General features: G+C 31.2%; 2 protein-coding genes and 1 pseudogene across 2 annotated transcripts; 1 reads left to right on the plus strand and 2 right to left on the minus strand.

Annotated features, from left to right (window-relative positions):
- Nucleotides 1-278: 278 nt before the first annotated feature.
- Nucleotides 279-11210, plus strand: LOC134263389 (uncharacterized). Its single transcript, XM_062745723.1, has 11 exons — nt 279-831; nt 1347-1498; nt 1934-2121; nt 2512-2663; nt 2765-2899; nt 3165-3292; nt 4878-5037; nt 9363-9511; nt 9975-10090; nt 10407-10530; nt 10889-11210. The coding sequence occupies exons 1-11, from the start codon at nt 284-286 to the stop codon at nt 11143-11145; spliced, it is 2109 nt and encodes a 702-aa protein (XP_062601707.1). The 5' UTR covers nt 279-283; the 3' UTR covers nt 11146-11210.
- Nucleotides 11211-15345: 4135 nt separating this feature from the next.
- On the minus strand, nt 15346-16313 carry LOC134263378 (complement C1q subcomponent subunit B-like; annotated as a pseudogene).
- A 2407-nt stretch (nt 16314-18720) lies between these two features.
- Nucleotides 18721-20033, minus strand: LOC134263379 (complement C1q-like protein 3). Its single transcript, XM_062745709.1, has 2 exons — nt 19841-20033; nt 18721-19121 (listed from the first exon to the last, which is right to left on the minus strand). Exons 1-2 carry the CDS (start codon nt 20031-20033, stop codon nt 18721-18723), a joined length of 594 nt encoding a protein of 197 aa, XP_062601693.1.
- Nucleotides 20034-22024: the final 1991 nt, after the last annotated feature.

Below are 22024 nucleotides of genomic sequence, written 5' to 3' on the forward strand. Positions count from 1 at the left end.
CCGTGGTCGCCATATTTCGTTGGCATCTCCTAAGGCTTCTTGATTTTGATTGGTTGACGAGAATTGTCTTTCGATCCCGATATGTTTGAGTCCTTGATTAGATTTAGAGATTTAGAGACCCTGTAAAAATTTCTCGCAGGATATTATTTTCCTTTAAATTGGAATGTAATTCTATCCATGGTTAAACATATAATGAATACATCACTTAAGAATATCTTATGAAAAAAGAAGATAATTTACCTCGGACTCGCTGTCATGCTTAAATTGGTCACATGATTTCAAAATGGCAGACGACGTGAAACGAATGTATTTCTTAGTATGCAGTATTTTTTATTTATATATTCCAATTACTTTATGCACAGGGAACGACAACCAATTTGTGGAGGAATTTTCATTTGATTCATCAATCAGAAAAATTAAGGATTTCAAATTTAATTCATTACAAGAGGAAAAGGTTAATATTGAAAACAACAATATAGTTTTAAATAATGTGCGTTTAAGAAAAGAAGGTCATTTACTGAAGGATGGTGAAGTGATGGTCCTTAAGCCAGGAGACCCGGCACATTCTTTTAGCTTGTGGACACTGTCAGGAAAATTTGAATATCCCTCCAAACAACTAAATCGAGTGCCTTTAATAATACATTTCTTTGACCCCACAAGTTCTGCATTTCTAGATTGTCTATGGAATTCAGATGAAGCACTTTTGCCTATTGTTCAAAATGATATGAGAACACATTTCCTTCTTATTCCTTCTGCTGATGAAGTACATGCACAATATGGGGCAGCGTGGATGTATAATAGAATAAATACATTACTAAAAAGTATTGTAAGGTATTTATGCAAGTTTTTCTTATATAGGATTTATAACTTATGAATGATCTTTAGTGTTCATTAGTTATCCTGAATTATAACATAAGTTTTGATTGGATAAGAAACTAATGTAGTAAAACACACATATAACAAACTACCAGGCCTGAGAGACATATAATTTTGCTTCCTTTAGTTAACACATGCTTAATGTAATTTGTTACATCCATTTAGATCACAATATATTTTAGAGTCACTAGGAATAAAAGTTACTTTGTGGTAAGCATCAATTCTTTTTAAGCATGTATACTATAGGTGTGTTTTACTATATTAACCTTGAAAGATTTCTACTGAAGTTGTAGGTAAATCAAACTCTGGATTATTCACTGTAATACATGTATCTTTATATTGTACTGTACATCATGTACATAGAATACAAAGCATTTATTTTTTATTTCATAAAATAAACATAGAGTTTTTTTAATCTTTTATAACTAATTGATATACTGAATATTTAAATAAAGTTATTTTGTTTTTAGGTCAGAGGCAGAGAGAAAGACCACAATGAATCGGTTTCATTTTTCAGTGCTTCCACTTTGGAAACTTGGGAATTGGTTACCAACATTACTGAGGGAGTGGGAGTGTGTTGATCATAACTGTGGATATGACCAAGTTCTTATCCAGTCAGATGGTACTAACATTTTTTATATCTACTCTGCTGAAATCTATAGACCATGCTGAAAAATGCCTATTTACAGTACATTTTATTCCCTCAACTTTTTGAATGATGTGTATTTACTCCTGATTCCTCTAGTCTTGTTAGTAGGAGGATCAGAAAAAGTATAATAACTTCTGTATTAGTTAGACTAAAAACTTGATAAGGTGAAGGCCCAATAACACCCATGCAGTTTTATTCATCAATTACATGTATCTATAAAATCTGTACGATCTATTGAATAAGAAGTTCAAAGTAAGGGAACATGTATACTTGGTTTCATATTTTAATGGGCTATAAATTTCATGGTTTTTGTTTGTTTGTTTGTGCTTGCTATTAAACTTTTTTAAAAATTTCAATGAAAAATTAAGTCTTCTTTATATTATCTTACATGTTTATTGTTTCAAACAGCATTAGATTACCCTACAGTGCTAAAGAGGCTAGATGCACACTATGATTGGTTACCAAGTCCAGTATCTGTATTTGGAAACAAAACACTGCCACTGGTTCTTACAAACTCAGATGGATGTCAGCCTAGTACCAGTGTCAATGGTTCAGTTGCTCTTATAACAACTGGAGGATGTTCATATTTCAAAAAGGTATTAACCGACATATCAGCAAAAAGGAACTATAATTTATTTTAGGGAGTTATTTACTGGCGTATTATTTTTATCTCTGAACAGTACCGGGTATTTGTCTTAAAAGCATGCTTTATAAACTTCATTAAGTGAATTTTATGCAATACTTTATATATTGTTACAGATAACTAAAAAAATGATTAATACTTTCTGGTGATTTACGGTCAGTTTAAATTTGCCAGCCTAACTTGTATAAATTCAGTTTTCTTGAATTTGATTTCCCGTATAAACTGTGATGTTGCTGTATGTTCCTAAAACTTTCTCTTGTCTATTATTCAACAATGGATTTAACAGTCCATTTTTTCTATGAAATTGATTTTAATTTCATATGATATCATACATGTATTTTAGGTTCAAGTGATGCATGATTCAGGAGCTATTGGAGTTTTAGTGATGCAGAATAAAACAGAAGCACCACAAGACATGCAATGTCAAGACAATGAGTGTAGCAGCCCTGTACAAATCCCTGCCAGCATGATTGAAAACTTCAGCTTTCCTCCCAAGTCAGTATAGCTAATTATTAACAACATTTAGCCTATTCTTGGCCTTTTTTATGAACTTACTATGTATTTTATCTTTTTTTTATTTCTGGCTTCATTTTCAGGTCTCGTCTCAATGTAACTTTCCAGAACACACCTTCCCCAAACTTCTTTGCAGCCATTGATCCTCAGGGCTTACTACAGGAAGTTGGGTGGTTCCTCTATCCCTCAATGAGTTTCATTAACTGGCAAACACAGTGGTAAATTGTCCTTTTTATTTCCTTATCTCACTTAAATTTAAGATTTCAAGGTAAAGGTTCATAAATTCATGTTATGTTGTGGAGATGTTATGTTTTTAGAGAAAATAGAGAACAGCTGCACAAAAAATATTATAAAACTTAAAATTTACTTTTTAATTAGATGTTGCATAATATAAATAATTTTATAGATAAGAAAGTTTTTTGTTTTTGTTCCACATTATATCAACGTCTTGTTTTCCCTACATTTAAAACAATCCTTTTCAAGGTTTCAGTACAAAGAAAATTTGACTCAAAGGTTACAGAGACCAGCCCAGGTCATCCAAGTTTTTAAAGAACAAGTCATGCAGGGACAAGCAGGAGTGGTTGCCAACATTTCTACAGCACAGTTAACAAGTTAGATTCCCATGATCTTCATACTAATTGTAGAGGAATCATAGTTTTTACCCTGGCCTTAATTGTAACCTTTAACTGGTTCAAATGAACTCCTTTGATTAAAGTTATTCAGCAATCTCTGCCCAGAGTTATCATTCTCGCTACTCTCCACTTATTGTGACATAGTGTAATATGTCGTCTACTGAGAGATTGATTCAGCATCTGACCACAATCATTATAATGACTTATATAAAATGACTTACATGAAATGACTTACAATTTGCATTGTAATGCAAATTCAGGAAATATGACATTATATATTTTGCATGATCCCATCAAACTACGTATTTCTCAAAGATTTGAGTTACTTAATGTAGACGTACTTTGTTCCACAAGGTCATAATTCCACGGAATCTCAATTTCCATTTAATCCGCAGATTGAAAATTACGCGAATTTCTCAGACTGTTACTATGTGTCTTTTATTTATATTAAGTACTGTACAGCAGGTTAAAATCGCGGACGGAAAAGATCGCGATTTGTTCAATTTTCAGCAAATCGCGGTCGTTTGAATTCGCGCAAAGGAAAAAAACCATATATTTTTTAAATAGTACTTGCAAGCATTTTTCTTTAGGTATATATTGTGTGAACCTTTATTTTCAGTCTCTATCTTACGAAAGTATGTTCTTGTATATCGCGCATATCAGACAGGAGAGGCAAGTCTATATATTGTGTCAATTTTGAGCCCGATTAAATAATATATTTAACGAAACACCGGACTGATCCTGATTTGAAGTCAAAATAATGTTACGCATGCAGAATATTTCCGAGGCCAAATAAAAAAATATATAGTAGTCAAATTGTTGAACTTTTAACCATATAATTGAAATAAATTAATTGTCTTTATAATTACCCTGTTTACTTCGCAAGTGCCTTGATTAAAGGTAATGGCTGAGTGATACACACGGGTGAAATTATACAAGTTTGTTTAATTAAATAATTACATTGCACGTCTACTAGATGGCAAACTACTGTAATCGTTAGCTATAAAAATTTAACAATTAATAAGCTTTACAAAACACCAACAACTACGTGTTTGTATACACTCTCATAATTATAATGACAGTCTACATCTAATCACAGATAATAATAAAATTTCAGTTTACCCTTATAAATCTTTTCAAGAATTATTCACTATATGTTGAATTCGCGGAATTTCTTTTTCCGCGAATATAGCGAATATTAACTCTGCGAGTTAATTTCCTGCTGTACAGTATGCTTGGACAAATTTCCATAGAAAATTTGTGACCGTTTACATAGCGTAAATTAATACCAAGTGGAAAAAAGTACTTCTACAGTATATATATAAATATTGTATATTATATGTATAATTGTATATTGGAATAAGATTTTTTTGGCTGCAAGAAAGAAAAATTCAAAAAGTGATTAAAAAAAATCTTATGATTAAGATGATTGTCTAATAACTTAGTTTAAAGATCTGCATTGTAATCTGAAGTCAGCTAATTAACACTTTCGTGTTTCTTTTACATTTTAATAATTTAATATTTTGAAAATGTACACCATAATTCAAATTTGTCACTCTTTCAGACTATCAGGGATTAGAGCTGGACATGTCTCTGTCTTGTCCTGGTGACAAGGATACAACATGTGGTCATTGGGATCATGGGATCAGTTTGTTTGTTTGTTGTAATCCCAAATCCCCTCTCTGTGGAATGGAGATAGGAAGATGGATCAGTCCATTTAGAAGGTTGGTAAAATTGTTCATATTTATTCTGTATGATTTAAGAAAACTGCACTTCCACATTTTCTATATGCAAGGAAGATTTCATGTACTTGAAATGAAAACATGAGGTCTCTTCTTAGTCTTTTCTTAATAAGGTAAGTCTCAAGTGGCAACTGATTCAACTGATGCAATCATTCCAACATTCTCTAGAGTTATAATAAGTATGTGTCAATGTACCCAGAAGGACAGTATAGAACCCAAGAGGACCTAAAAGAAACCCCAAAAGACTGGCAATTGGTTTTTATGACTATTGTTTACTTAAAGGTGCATGGACACAGATTTGAAGTTAATATTTTCTGTATAACGATAACATTTCACACAAAAATAAATAAAAATCTTATTTCATCTAAAAGTTATTAAAACTTAAAATTTTTAGACGTGTTTGTCTGTTTGATTGACACATCCTTGCACTTTCACAAATTTTAATTTTATTCTTAATACTTAGGAAAAGCGGCAATCTTGTTGTGTATAAATGGAAAATATTAAAACTATAATCCAGAAAATTCAGAATAGATATGTTCAAAAGCAAAACATACACACAGTTTATTGTCAGTCCGTGCAGTTGTGATGAGCAGACTTTAACAATTGAACGCACCCGTTGAATAGTAATCATCAACAATATTAAACAGAGCTCGTGCCCTGTTTACAAAAACTGTGTACATTTCACGGGTGTGGACAATTTGCTAAACTCCGTACACAACACTTAGCGTGGAATGACGATACTTGTGAAGGGGTTTTGCTTTCTAACATTTCTACTCCGAATATGATTATTTTCTGGATTAAAGTTTTAATATTTTTCAATATAACACAAGATTGCCACTTTTCCTAAGTATTAAGAATAAAAATTAAAATTTATGAGAGTGCAAGGATGTGTCAATCCATCCAAAAATTTGAAGTTTCAATTAAGATGAAATAAAATCAATATATTTTTGTGTGAAATGCTATAAAATATATATGTCGTGATATTATACAGAAAATATTAACTTCAAATCTGTGTCCATGTACCTTTAAAATCAGTATTGTTTAATATTCGTATATCATTATATGTTCCTTTTGAGTTCTTTTGGGTTTCTATTGGGTCCTTTAGGATTCCTTTTTAAGCCTATTGGTTCTTTTGGGTCCATTTGTGTCCTTTTATGTTAAATGATGCATTTAAGTAATAGTTTTGTCTGAGTCCTGATCAGTTGGAATGAAGTGGGCCAAGACAGGCATCTTTAGTTTAAAAACAGACTCTCATGAGTGTTTGCCTACCAGCATGCTTTTGTTATGCATGACATCCAAGGGTATATAATTATACAGTGTTACATTTAATTTTTACCAATTGTTAGTAGTAAATAAAGAATTTCGAGTCATTTTCAACATACATGCATAACAATAATTTTTTAAACAAAATTATAGTCCCAATATGTTCATCAATATTCATTTCCTTCATCAAATGTTGAGTGTGCCTTATTACATGTACATAAGAAGATGGCTAGTGCAAATGACTTCAGGATATATTTTCCTCCAATTTATGTTTTTTTCTTTTTTTTTTTTAAAAAAACATCTTTTTTTTCTTTCATTGGGTTGTGTTAGTAAAGCAAAGTTCCTGTAAATCCTGAATATCCACCTTGACACATTTTAAGATTTCCATCACCTACATTATCTACTTTCACATGCTCACCATTCTTCAGTTTTACTATCACAGTTCTGCTTGTCTGATTCCAAGGACCCTCATTTTTAGGAGAATATATTCTTGCTACAATTTTCTTGTTTACTTTTATGGCAAACCAAGCTTCTTTATCAGAGAGATTATCAACAACAAACATGTATGTTCCTGCCACTGGACATAAGAAAACTCCTGTTCTATCATCATATCCATTTCCATCATTTGTTAGAATTTGGTCATATTTAATAGTCTGATCCTTTCCAATGACAAGAGATAACAGAAAAACTGACTCCCTTTGTTGGTTTTGATGAACCTGCAAACGCATTGTTTACTACATTATTCTGACATCACTGGCTCCATTGAAACTTGCTGGATTAACTAACATTCTGGATTAGACAATATTTTAAATATGGAATTTACTAAAGAGACAAACAACATTCTATGCAGAATTTTGGAATACACAATATCTGAATTAGACAAGTTTTACTGTGTTTTTTAAAATAAAAATCATGGACATGCAAATACCAATGTAAGAAACCAATTAATTCTATACTCAAAATTAACCATTTTTATTCCCCCATATTAATGCAGTACGTGTTTTTCCTGTTTAATGTTATGTCTGCGTAAAAATTTCTATTCCTTCTTTTATTAGCTTAATTTCAAACATATTGTCAAGATTTGAAAAAAAAAAAGAAATGCTTAATAGAAATAATACTTTGAATGATATAAAATAGTTATGTCATACAATATTTTAGTTCTGCTGGTCAGGTACCAGAAGACTTTATGCAAATGTAAGGTGTCAATCATTTATCTGCCTTGCATAATTTTGTATTTTGGTTTTTGATTTTGATGAATGTTGTTACAATGGTTTCTAAAAATAGAAATTTCTGGGAAATACTTTCTGCTTTAATGAATATATAATATTTTAATTCTATTGTAATCTGACAGCCATGCATTCTATAAATGTGAAAAGACATGAAAATGGCAGAATGCTAAAATTTGTTCTTTGAACACTTTTTATTTTGTGGGTTTCTGGTCCATATATAGTATTCAGGTACAAAGGGTCTATCAGAAGCTTGGGTTATTGATTTCTTTTTCATTCTGGTATTTTTTTTAAATTGTCAATACTTAAAAATGCTACATATATGTGCATAAATGATGCAGATTGCAAAATGGAAACTCATGTTTTTGATATTAAAAAAATGTACCTGATGTTGATAGTTTGACCAGTTCCTTCAGAGATGTAGAGTCCAGTGTAACTGTAGCCTTAGCATTACTGTAGATCAAAGACTTTATGGAATTAAGCTTTGTCCGTGTTTCTGACATTTTAGTCTGTATCCCTCCAGATGTAGGGTGATAGACATTAATTACAAATGCCAAAGTCAACATCACTGCTTGAAAATACATCAGCATTTCTTGCCTTTTAAACAATATGCAAAATATTATCAGAAGATAACAATCAAAACCTTCAGAGACTAGCTATTTATAATAAAGGACATTTGCATCTGTTACAGTTAAACCTCATGAAATAAGTAAATCAAAATATCATGTTACAAAAACTCATTCTCTTGTAGATCTCATGCAATAAGGTGTCCACTATCCCTAGCTGACTACAAACTGACATTGACTTTGTATCTCTTATCTCTTTGAATCTTTTTAGGCATTTAACAACAACTTATCTGGATAGTTTAATTTCACTGTGACCTGTTTAAAAATTTCTTAGGTCTTCACCATTTTTTAAGGGGAAAAACTTAACAGAATGTTGGAAGAAGAATCCCTTCCACGTACCTTTTAGATGTTATGAAAGCCTTTATAATTCAGACACTTTGTATAAAAATAAAGTTTCATAGAACTTACAGAATAAGGTAAAAATTGCAAACTCTTTGGTATAATTGTGTCATACAGTATCACATGCCTGAATAAATGGAATTTTGAAAGAAAAATTCTTGTTTCAATGGAGTTTTACTCAGTAACATTCAGGTAGAAAAAATGTCATGTTTGAGGCTGTGCTGCATCAACATGCTAGGCCACTGCTTACAAAATCATTAACAATATTTCTTAAATAATAATAAATGTTTATGACTTGTGATGTATTCTAAAGAGAGAAAAGGTAATGCTAATTAATTGTGTCCAACTTTATTGATGTACCTAAAATGCATGATTTTAATTTAATGCATGACACTTGTCCATGAATTTTCTGATATTTACCCTTTTTAAGATACATAATTCTTTTGTTGATTGGATTTTGATGTTCAGAGGGATTGTTATCATGGTTATTACAAATAGAATATTTTTGTAAAAATCTTTCAAAATGCTACTGGTTTAATTTCATGAAGACTGGATACACAAGTACACTCTACTAACTAAAGTTACAATCCTGTTTATCAGATGTTTATTTGACAAATGTTTTTTTTTTATCATGGACTAGTTACTAAATAAGAAATCTCTGTGATTTTTTTTTTCCAAAAAGCTACTCCTCATACAGATTGAGCCCAATTTCCATAAGGTATTAATACACTAGACTTTATAAAGATACACTGATAAACACAAAGGTAGAGCTAAAGTCTCATTAGAGACATCATGTTAATTGACACAGTACATGTATTTTCTTGCATTTGTATTCACTTCCTTTATTTTTCAGGAGAATTGGTCGCTGGTTGACTGATATTTCTCCCTTGCTTCCCATGATTCAGAACAACCAATCAGCTGTCTGTAAATTTACAATGAAAACAGCACCCTGGGCAATGCCTTGGATACCTTCGCTTAACCTTAGACTTTACAAAACAAATGGTAAAAAGACATGAAAATACATGTATTTGTTCTTTTTAGAGATTTATATTTAGTGGATGGACTGTACCTTAGATATTACATTTTACTCTTTATTGTAAAATATTTTTTTTTGTAAAAATTTGTTTTAATTAGTACATACAGGGTACATAAGAGTCATTTTCACCTGTGCAATTTTTGCCCTTTTGCACTTGCAAACAATTTTGCCCCATTTTAAATTCGCCCATCCATAGTCCTGTTTAAGAAATCATGCTGTGTAATCTAAATTCGCCCCGTTTTAAATTCGTTAATCAAGAAGAGGGCAAAAGGGGTGAAAATAAGATGGGGGCAAAAATTTCCTTAATACAGTAGTATGTGGGATCTGCTTGATTTAGTCAGATTTCTGGTTCAAATTGTTATTCACTTTAAAAATTTTGTATGACACAAGGATTAGAATTTTATATAATTTATAATTCTTATTTTTTAGATATCATTTCTCCATCAGAAACTTTTGTGCTATACCAACCGGGTGCAACATTTGACAAACATTATAATTCTCATTTCAAACCATACATCTTCACCCCTCCAACAGATGTCAAGAAGGCAAGTCATTTGTATAAATCTAAGATGATTAGTGGCATTAAATTATGACAATATTCCATAATTGTTTGCATCAGTCATTTTATATCAGTCTTACCAACAATAACTTGATAAGAAGTGACTTTGCAAGTTTCGAAAATGAGGGTATTTTTTGTTTACTCTAAAACAGTTTAATAACTGAAAATATGATACAATTTAAACTTTATAAACAAGATACATTGTATAAAATTTTAGGGATTGCTATCACTTTGTATGCATCATGTTGACTTTAGAGACACTGAAATTATTTTAGTAATTTGTTTTACTGTACACCATGTAGGTTGTGATATTTGCTGTGATAACTGGTCACGGAAGTGATGAGAATGGCTGCGGAGAATTCTGTGTTACTTCTCATCATTTTTCTGTCAATGGGCATATCAATAATATAACGTTCAGTGAAGCAGGTGAGTAATCTTCCTTAGAAGTTTTTGTTTATGACTTAGAACATCTTTTTATATAAAAACCTGCTCAGGTACTGTTCATCGCTATATTAACAGAAAAGATTAGTGTACATGAAAACTGGATCATGCATCAATGTCTTTGTTTCGTTTTCATTCTTTGTTACTTTAAAGCATATTTGTCAAAAATAGAAAAGTTAAAAATAATTCAAATAAAAAAAAAAAATTAAACTAATAGTTGAAGTATTACATTCACCAGTACTTTACTAGTTGTCATCATATAACTTTCCACTGAGAATTACAGTTAATTCATGCTTGTACACTTTGCCTAGCTTTCTAATTTAATATTTTTTCTTTTAAATAGGAACACCTCTTGGATGTGCCAACCAAGTTTTAAGTGGTGTAGAACCAAATGAACATGGTACTTGGTTGTATGGTAGAAATGGTTGGTGTGATGGTAGAAATGTGTTTCCTTGGGTTATTGACATTACTCAACAAGTTTCTCTTGGCAAAAACAATCAAATTACTTACTTTGGCTGGTTCAATGGAACTGATCCAAATCCAAAACAAAACCCAGGAATGATATCAATTTATTCATATCTAGTTTATTATAGATCTTGACTGTACTGTTAAATTAATTGTAGTGTATGGACAATTTTTCAACAACGAATTTTAAACTTGCAGAGGACTTGAAAAGATATGGACCACAATCATGTAATCAATTTTGAACCCTTCTCAAATGTAAAACGTGATATCATCACACCCTTTGTTTATTCCATTTCTTTACTTACTACTGTATCTCATCACACCCTTTGTTTATTCCATTTCTTTACTTACTACTGTATCTCACTTTTTTAAAACAGTGCCAAAATCTATGTATTTATTTAAATGAATTAACAATGATCTTGGTTTATTAGATTTTATATTTAAATCTTGTCATATCTGATGTTACTATAATTGGAGTAATCCTGCTTACATGGTAACTTAAGACCCATAGGTAACAAGCTAAACTGTATAACAGTCAGATTAACAATGTTCTAAAGGTGTGAATTGGAGTTGTACTTTTATTGATAGTTGTAACACATGTGCAGATTTTGTTTAAAGTTAACATTTTGATTTTAAATCTTGATCTTCCCTCCTAGTCTCTGAACTTCTTTTGTGTTCACACAAGCAAGGATGCTGTCTTGTAAGACATACATTTGTAACACAGTAGATAAAGAAAAATATTTCAATATGACAACAACTATTGTTCATAGCTTCCTGTTATTTGTTTTCCAAATTACTTTTTGACATATTTTGTTCAATTTATATGTAAGCATTCCAAAGAATTGCAAAGGTGATTTTTTTTTCCCCATTTTCTTTTGTTTTGGTTTTTTTTGTGTGTGTATAATGGACCGTATTTTTGACCATATTTTTTTTGACAAATAATTAAATGTACATACATGTATAAAGCCATTGCATTCTGATTTTATTAACTCAACTCATGTACCATTACATTAGAAAAAAAATAAAGACATATATTTTTTTTTTTTTGATTGATTTTTTTTTGTGCATTTTGTAATGAATCATTGTGGTTGTCATCTTTGCTAGCCAAGAGTTTCTAATCCTCTACTCTCCTCACAAATTCCTCAAAAAGTAGAGATTTTCTGCAGATTGAAATTCCAAACAAATGCAACAAAGCAGAACTCCTGGCTACCTATGATGTTTTAACTTCTATACAATGTCTTGACATTTTGTTTTTAGTAAAGCAATGTTCCAGTAAATGCTGAGTATGCACCCCTATATATTTTAACATTTGCGCCTTTACCTACATTATCTACTTTTACGTGATCACCAACTTTTAGCTTCACAATTACATTTCTACTTGTCTGGCCCCATCAGCTCTTCTCATGAAGTGACCTATATATTCTTGCTACAGTACGCTTATTTACTTTTAAAGCAAGCCAGGTCTCAACATTGGAAAGAGTATCAACAACGAACATGTAAGTTCCCGCCACTGGACACATGAATACTCCCGTTCTATCATCATATCCATTACCATCGTTTGTTAGAATTCCATCATATTTAATGGTTTGTCCTTGACCAACAGTAAGATGTTCAGACCCAACATAAACGGAAAAACTGACCCCCCTAGTTGATTTTGGCGAACCTACAAAATACAATTCTTAACAGCGTGAAAGAAAATTATTGAACATATAAGAATACGAATAAAAATATCTTGGAATCAACATTTATGCATGACAAGTATAAAGCCTAGAATGCAATGCTTACAATGTTTTAATGATCTTTATCTTGTATTTCCTAATCATTGTGTGTTAACGTTTCTTGAAATCTGATTAAACATCAGTATTTTCACTTTAGATGAGAATCTGAGTAAGAGGACAAAATATTGACAATATTTGAGATGATGCAATTAAAGGTCAAGATTGATTTTTTTGTACTATATATCTCAAGGCCGATATTTTCAAGTCTTCTACAGCTGTAATGTAAGCATATAATAAGCTACATCTGTTGAAATAGGAGTCACTTGGTCAATAATTAAGGGCAATAGGTCACTGATATAATATAGTGGGATCTGCATAATTTTTTTAGTTTTCTGATGCAAATTGTAAATCACTTTAAAAATTTTGTCTGAAACAATGATTAGAATTTTATATCATTTAGTAACACTTTTTTTCAGATACCATTTCTCCATCGGAAACTTTTTGTGTTACATGTATACCAGCCTGGTGCAACATTTGACAAACATTATAATTCTCATTTCAAACCATACACCTTCACCCCTCCAACTGATGTCAAGAAGGCAAGTCATTTGTGAAAATCTAAGATGATTCATGTGATTAGTAGCATTAATTATGATGATATTCCATAACTGTTTGCATCCAATCATAATTTTATATCCTGTTTTACTTACGATGACACTTTATTGAAAAGATGTGACTGCAAGTTTTCAAATATGAGGATATTTTCTGTTTGCTATAAAGCAGTTTAATAGTAGAGAAAATATACAAATTAGACTTTAAATGACGATATTAAATTTTAGGGCTTGTTTCACTTTGTATTCATCATGTATATTGAAATTATAATTTAGTAATTTGTTTTACTTAACTCCTTGTAGGTTGTGATACTTTCTGTGATAACTGGTCACGGAAGTGATGAGAATGGATGTAGAGAATTCTGTGTTACTTCTCATCATTTCTCTGTCAATGGACATATCAATAATATAACCTTCGGTGATGCAGGTGAGTAATTTCCTTTAGAAGTTTTTGTTTGTGGCATAGAATATCTTTATATTGAAAGATATGTCCAGGTACTGGTCATCCCTATACAGAAAACTTAGAGAACTTGAAAATTGGAACATGTATCAATTTCTTTGTGTCATTTTCGTTCTTTGTGACTTTATGGCATTGTTTTAAAAAATAGAAATGATTAAAATAAAAAAAAAACACAATAAACAGACTATATTCCATTCATCAATACCCTTCTGTACTAACTGTCATCATATTAACCTTCTACTGAAAATTACAGTTAATTCATGCTTGTACAGTTTAAGTGGTGTAGAACCAAATGAACATGGTACATTGTTATATGGTAGAAATGGTTGGTGTGATGGTAGAAATGTGTTTCCTTGGGTCATTGACATTACTCAACAAGTTTCTCTCGGCAAAAACAGTCAAATTAATTACTTTGGCTGGTTCAATGGAACTGATCCAAATCCGAAACAAAATCCAGGAATGATATCAATTTATTCATATCTTGTTTATTATAGATCTTGACTGTACTGTTAAATTAATTGTAGTTTATGGACAATTTTTCATCAACAGCGAATTTTAAACTTGTAGAGGACTTGAAAAGATTATAAACCAAGAGGTCCACAATTATGTGATGACTAATTTTGAACCCCTCTCAAATGTAATACACGTGAATTTATCACACCCTTTGTTTATTCCATTTCTTTACACTATTTTAAAAAAGTGTCAAAATTCATGTATTCATTTAAATGAATTAACAATGATCTTGGTTTCTTAAATTTTATATTTAAATTTTGTCATATTTGATGTTACTAATTGTAGTGATTTTGCTAACATGGTAACTTAAGACCCATAGGTAATTTCAGTCAGATTAACAATGTTCTTACAGTGTGAATTGGAGTTGTACTTTTATTGATAGTTGTTACACACGTGGAGACTTTGCTTAATGTTAACATTTTGATTTTACATCTTGATCTTCCCTCCTAGTCTCTGAACTTCTGTGTTCACACAAGCAAGGGTGCTGTCTGCAGCTGGTAAGATATGACATTAGTAACACAGTAGATAAAGAAAAATATTTCAATATGACGACAACTACTATTATCCATAGTTTCCTGTTATTTGTTTACTTATTGACATATATTGTTCAATTTATATGTAAGCATTCCAAAGAATTGCAAAGGTGATTTTTTTGCCCCTGTATTTTTTTTTTCATCTTCATGCTATGCAAAGTTATTGACCATATTTTGTTTGACAAATAATTAAATGCATATACATGTACACTGTGTAAAGATAGCCATACATTGCTTTCTGACTTTAAAGTAAAGTAACTTAACTCATGTACCATTACAGTAGAAATAAAAATTAAAGACATAATTATATTCTTTTTTTATTGTTTTTCTTGTACATTTTCTTATGAATCATTGTGGTTGTCATCTTCACTTGCCAAGAGTTTACGATCCTCTACTCTCCTCATAAACTCCTCAAAAAGTAAAGATTTTCTGCAGATTGAAGTTCAAAACTCCTTGCTACCAAAATGTTAATTTCTATACACAGTCATGTCATTTTGTTTTTAGTAAAGCAATGTTCCAGTAAATGCTGAATATCCTCCCCTATATATTTTAACATTTGCGCCTTTACCTACATTATCTACTTTCACGTGATCACCTATTTTTAGCCTCACGATCACAGTTCTGCTTGTCTGACCCCATCGGTTCTTCTCATGAACTGCCCTGTATAGTTTCAACATTGATGAGGGTATCAACAACGAACATATAAGTTCCCGCCACTGGACACACGAATACTCCTGTTCTATCATCATATCCATTATCATCGTTTGTCAGAATTCCATCGTATTTAATGGTCTGTACTTTTCCAACAATAAAATTTTGATCAGTCCCAACATAAACGGAAAAACTGACTCCTCTAGTTGATTTTGGCGAACCTACAACATACAGTTCTTAACCAATTGAAAGACAATTATTGAACATATGAGAATACGAAAAAAATATCTTGGAATAAGCATTTATGCCTGACAAGTGCATAGACTAGAATGCAGTGCGTACAATGTTTTAATGATCATTACCTTGCGTTTCCTGATCATAGTATGTTTACGTTTCTTGAATAATGATGATGGACTTGTTCACTTTAATATCTACCTAGAAATGTCTTGCTGAGTGTAGTTTATCATAAGAGAATCTTGCAACCTCACTTTCTATATGAACGTAGCTTATGTTAAAAAAAATTAACAATGAAGATAAAACTTTTAAGAAAATGCATATATACTTTTTTGATACACTATGTTTAGTTAATTTTAATTTCTTATTTTAAAAAAGCTCTATTCCATATTCTTCCTTTTCAAATAAACGTACCCGAGATTGAGAGTTTGCCCAGTTCCTTCAGAGCTGTAGAGTCCAGTGTAACTGTAGCCTTAGCATTACTGTAGATCAAGGACTTTATAGAGTAAAGTTTTGTCCGTATGTCTGACTGTGTCCCTTCTGAAACAGACTGATAGTTATACATCAAATGTAGTATCAACATCATTACTTGAAGATATGTCAACATATTTTGATTCTAAACAATATGCAAAAAAGTAACTGAAAACAATAAGCAAAGTATCATTACTTTTTATATCAATAAAATGTACATCTGTTACAGTAAAGATGCATGTACCGGTAATAAGTTCATCAAAATATCATATAATATTTGATACTGAATTTGTTGATATATTCTAATTTCATGCACTTAATAAACATTTTATATTTCAGTTGGTCGCTGGTTAATTGATTTGTCCCTTTTTTCATCCATAATTCAGAACAACCAATCAGTGTCTGTAAATTTACAATGAGGACAACACCCTTGATAGTGCCCTGGATATATACCCTCTTTAAACTGTAGACTTCATAAAACAAATTAAAATAATTATATGTTAATATAATAAATTTGAAGTAACGAACAGTATTTAGGCTCAAAAGTCATTCAAACAATATAAATCAGGAGAAGTGCAAACACGGACTTCTTTAACATCAGCAATGGGATCAGGTGACATAGAGGAGTGAGCATCCCCTGCCAACAGGTCACACTCGTCGTGTGCTTCTTGTCATGATTGGAAAATAATGGGAACATATCCGTCGACAATTTGTTGCGAAAATAGTTGTCTATCAACTAGTTTGAAAAACGTCAGTCAACATTTGGATTAATGATACATGTAGATTGTATTTGCTGACAAGGTCATTGAATCGAATGTATATCTTTCTGGGAATTTATCGAATTGACTGGACTGCCTGATAAATATTACAATTTCCTATGATAATATTTTTGTAAGAGAGAATATGTTGTAATATTATACTTTCATGTAAATTAGTTGAATGTGATTGGTCGAGAAGCATTTGTTAAAAAACACAATTACCCGCTGAATAATGAAGCCACGCCCTCCAGCGTAGCAACAGTCAACATTGCTTGACGACGGGTGATATTCCAAAAAAATATGCGCAGAATATGTGCGCGCACGATTCACTTTTATATGTATTTGTACAGAACATTCTGTATAATATAATAAATATTGCATGTAGATAAGTGTAACATTGAAAATTTTCACCCCTCGAAAACAGTTGTCATTCTCGGCTGCGCCTTGGTTTTCTTCGGGTGAAAGTTTTCGATGTTACACTCAACTACATGCAATATTTATATAATACCGCATAACATGATATACCACCGTAACACATTATAACATTGTTAAGTTATGGGTCCACGTGATGGTAAATCACTGTTGCAAAACATAAGTTGCAGACTTCAGGTTCAGTGATTCCTGAGATGCAGATTGACAATAATCATACCCATGCCTGTAGTATATATATTTAACTTATTGGAAGCCCTGAAAATGCCAAGGCTATATTTTTAGGTGCATAGTAGAAGTAAACATTCCTAGTTTACCGTCACACCCGCCCTGAACCTGAATTGATGTTTCGTAATGAAATTCAATTTAAAAACAAAGGCTTAACAATTGGTTTTAGAGAAGTCAGACAAAATACAACCCACTGATAAGTTAGCCGAGGTTGTTGAAATCTATACATTAACTTATCGTACATGAGTAGTAGCATGCCTTTCTTTGAAAATGGTTGTTCTCATTGCAAGTTCTTAGCAGAAATAAGGAAAGTAAGTTGCAAGACATGAACGTCATAAATAGCTGATTGTGGAATATTTCTATATTATTAGACTTTTATTGTATCAATTTATCCTCAAATACAATAAAATAATATCCTGCGCTGTACATAACCGTTGAAGATTATGATGTACAACAACGATTCGATGACCACATCCTCTGTTTCTATACACTTTTATTAATGAGATTCCATAGATTATTGAAAACTGATATAATTCTTAACAATATCAGGGGCAGATGATTTGAAATCACAATATTTTAATTAAATGATGGAAATATACCAAAGGGAAATATCCTCATTTGACTTTGTTAGCTCAAACTGCTAGTCGGCGTTCAATTTCTACCTCAAAGAGACTACAACAAATTCAACAAAACTGACTTAGGTTACCCGGACTACAAATCAGCATCATTGAAATATTTGCTTCTCCTCTTTATGAATCTTATCCGCATTTAAAATCAGGTAATCATAGAATCAAAATATGAAGATAAAAATACAATTTACAGAACAATTGTATAGAACCAAGTGAGGAAATGAAGGCAATTATTGGATGACAATTGAAACATCACACGAATTTTTCCGTGAGTCTCACGTCGAATTTAAAGGTTTTGTTGCATGGTCAAACAATTTATTTACAAACTGAATTACGGACAATGTTTTAAAACTTAAAACATATGATTAATCATTTAATTCTCATATTAAAAACATTATGCTAAAATAAATATTAACTTTGGAGTAGTTTTGAGCATAATCAGAGAATTATGAACAAATGATATTTTTTTAGTCTATTAGTAAAGCAATGTTCCTGTAAATCCAGAATATCCATTGTTATTTATTGACGTTCTTCCACCTACATTTTCAACTTTGACATGGTCACCACGTTTCAATTTTACTATCACAGTTCTGCTAATCTGACTCCAAACATTCTGATGAGCTGCCTTATGTACAAATGCCACAGCTTTCTTGTTTACTTTTATGGCAAGATAAGTATCTAAATAGCAGAGAGTATCAACAACGAACATGTAAGTTCCCGCCACTGGACACACGAATACTCCTGTTCTGTCATCATATCCATTGCCATCGTTTGTCAGAATCGCATCGTATTTAACAGTCTGTCCTTTTCCAACTGTCAGAGCATTGGTCCTAACATGAACAGAGAAACTGACCCCCCTCGTTGGTTTTGGCGAATCTAGGAATTAACAATGCAAGAAAAATATTATTTATTGATGTTAATCAAATAATCAAAAGAATCAACGTTTAAACAGACAAAGTTCAAAGTCAATTCATGTATATAAACGTGGGGTTATTCAAGTGAAAAAAAAAGTTCACAATTTTGATTTGAACCTAACATGTTTATCTTAACACTTAATCTCGTATCATTTTTGCTCAAATAGGCCATGTAAAGGTAACATACCACTAACATCCACTTTGCATTTCTTAATCAGAGACGGTGATTTTATACCAATCTAAATGCAGGATCTATTTATTTAACTTTTTACTTACGTTACATCTCTCGGAGAGAACGTTAATAACAAGATTTTCCAACTCTAACCTTTTTTATGAGGCAAGCTTACGTTTTTAATCTTTGCAGGACAAATACGTGGTAATATGGGGGTGATTTTAATTTTCTTATAATGCACTTTAAAGATTTTAAAGATCATTGTTGGGGAACAGGAAAATATGGATAAAGTGTACAATTTACTAGTTTGACATACAATATTTGATATAAATATCGTAGGTTATGCTCAAAATTTATACGATGGCTTATTGGACACTGAAAAAGCGAAAACATATTGACACCAAAACACATTTAAGTATTCCCCATTTTTACAGTAATTAATTTTTAAATAATTACCTGATGTTGAGAGTTTTTTATTATTTCACTAAAATTCTATTTAATATCTTTACCTGATGTTGAGAGTTTGACCAGTTCCTTCAGAGCTGTAGAGTCCAATGTAACTGTAGCCTTAGCATTTCTGTAGATCAAGGACTTTATGGAGTCAAGATTTTTCCGTGTGTTAGACAGTGTCCCTCCTGACACAGGGTGATAATTATTCACAAAATGTAGTATCAACAACAATACTTGAAAATATGCCAACATTTTTTAAATTCTAAATGAAATGCAAAAGAATGACTGAAAACAAAAATTAAAGTATCACTACTTTTTATATCAATAAAATGTCCACCTGTTACAGTAAAGGTGCATGCAATAAGTTCATCAAAATATCATATAACACAAGATCTCAATCTGTAGAGATGTTTTAATTTCTTTATAAACGTTTTATTTTCAAGGTACTCCAATCTTCAGGTTCTGAAAATCAAGCATTGATAATTGAAAATGCTCACAAAAATGTCTCTGAATTTTCAAAGTCACACGTTTTTACCCACAATAATGCTTCAAACTTCATCTTTCAAGTTAATCATATTATATAGAGAAAATTAGTAAATCTCAAATCTATTTTTCAAGAATTTCCTGATATATGTAATTTTAAAATGCTTATACATGGATAAAATTTTGACTTTTTATTAGACCTTTCTGAGAACTTCAAAGAACCTTGAAGCACATTGAGAGGTATATACACCCATTCTCAATATAAGGGCACAAATGCCTCTCTGATTTTTTAAAAAATGAAGTTCAAGATAACAATTTTTCTATCAATTACCTTTGAAAGAAAGTATCTGAAGATTTTGCTACAAGTTTTTTTTTTCATCAAATTTTAATATATGGAATAATGACAAGACGTTGAAGTAGGGGGTGATTTTATTCAGAAATTTAGCTGGAAATGTACGTTACTCTTTCTGCAATGTCCAAAAAGGTCTACAGAAAAAAATGTAGTCATTAAAAATCACAATTGGAATATCTCATCTTAACACCAGCACATCCTACCAACACTGTCAGCAACATATTCTCTCGGCATACTAACGTGCGTTTGATTTTTCCTTTCAAAAAACAAAGGTTACTTTTTGATCCAGATGTATAAAAATATTTTTTATAATATATGCTTTAAATTCTTCTCTCTGTTTTGTTTAGAGCGATCAGTTTGGAATCTTGTAATTTTCTATAGATACTGGAACTTAACATGTACATGTAGTAAAATTTTATTTTGTAATTACTGTCTTTTTTAACATAAATCCATGCCGATTTAGAAAACTATGTAAATATAACGTACATTTCATGATTTATTTCTGTTTGATAAAAAGCTTAAAATTCATCTAAAAATTCATCGTTTTGTTTCAGTTTATTCCAAAATAGATTCTCTAAGTAATCACATTGTGTTATATGTCATAATCACCACTATAAAGACACGATTGCCTCAGAATATGAGTAGGTAACGTACATTTCAAACTTGTAATAATATGTAAGTAAATATTGAAAAAAAAGCAATTATAGACATAAAAATCATTTCAATGAAGCGTTTTAACGCAGTAATATAAGAAATCATAATGTAACAAATGAGGTTATTTGTCATCAGCTACATGAATGTCACGTCACTTCGGTAACGTTCATTTCACATACTAGTATTATTGGGGAGTCCCCTCCACCTCTTGTGCTGTTTCGCTTAAATTGACACCGTAGCCTAGTTACTTCTACCTGTGTGCAAGGGTACAGACAAAATCAAATAAGAGTAAGACATATTTTGCTATGATCCAACAAAAACTCACGTTTGGCCATTGAAACTTAACATAAATGATCAAAATCTATTCCGAATATATCTATCGACAGTCTTGTTAACAATTTCATTTAGTATGCTGCAACATCGTTTGTCAAAACACAAACATACCTGCTTTTCAGCAGATCTTGAAAAATATAACCCAAAATGCAATGAATCGAACAAAACTGAGTATTGTGTGCCTTTCAGTATTTGAAATGTACGTGACCGTCTTGCGTTTTGGGTTTGTTTTGTTTCTTTTTTTTTTTTACCAATTAGAAGCCTATGCATGCCTTGTTTTAAATTATCAACAACAATTAAATGATGAATATTGACGAAAAGTAGCATATTAAAAGTAAACAAACAGCAAAAAGGTTGCCATAGATAAATTTACGACGATTAGAAATAAATTTTCTAGCATGTGGTAACAGTCTACCACATT

Source organism: Saccostrea cucullata, unplaced genomic scaffold (assembly GCF_032062105.1).
Source record: "Saccostrea cucullata isolate Sc308-1 unplaced genomic scaffold, CSIRO_AGI_Scuc_v1 ctg5015, whole genome shotgun sequence".
Taxonomy (NCBI): domain Eukaryota; kingdom Metazoa; phylum Mollusca; class Bivalvia; order Ostreida; family Ostreidae; genus Saccostrea; species Saccostrea cuccullata.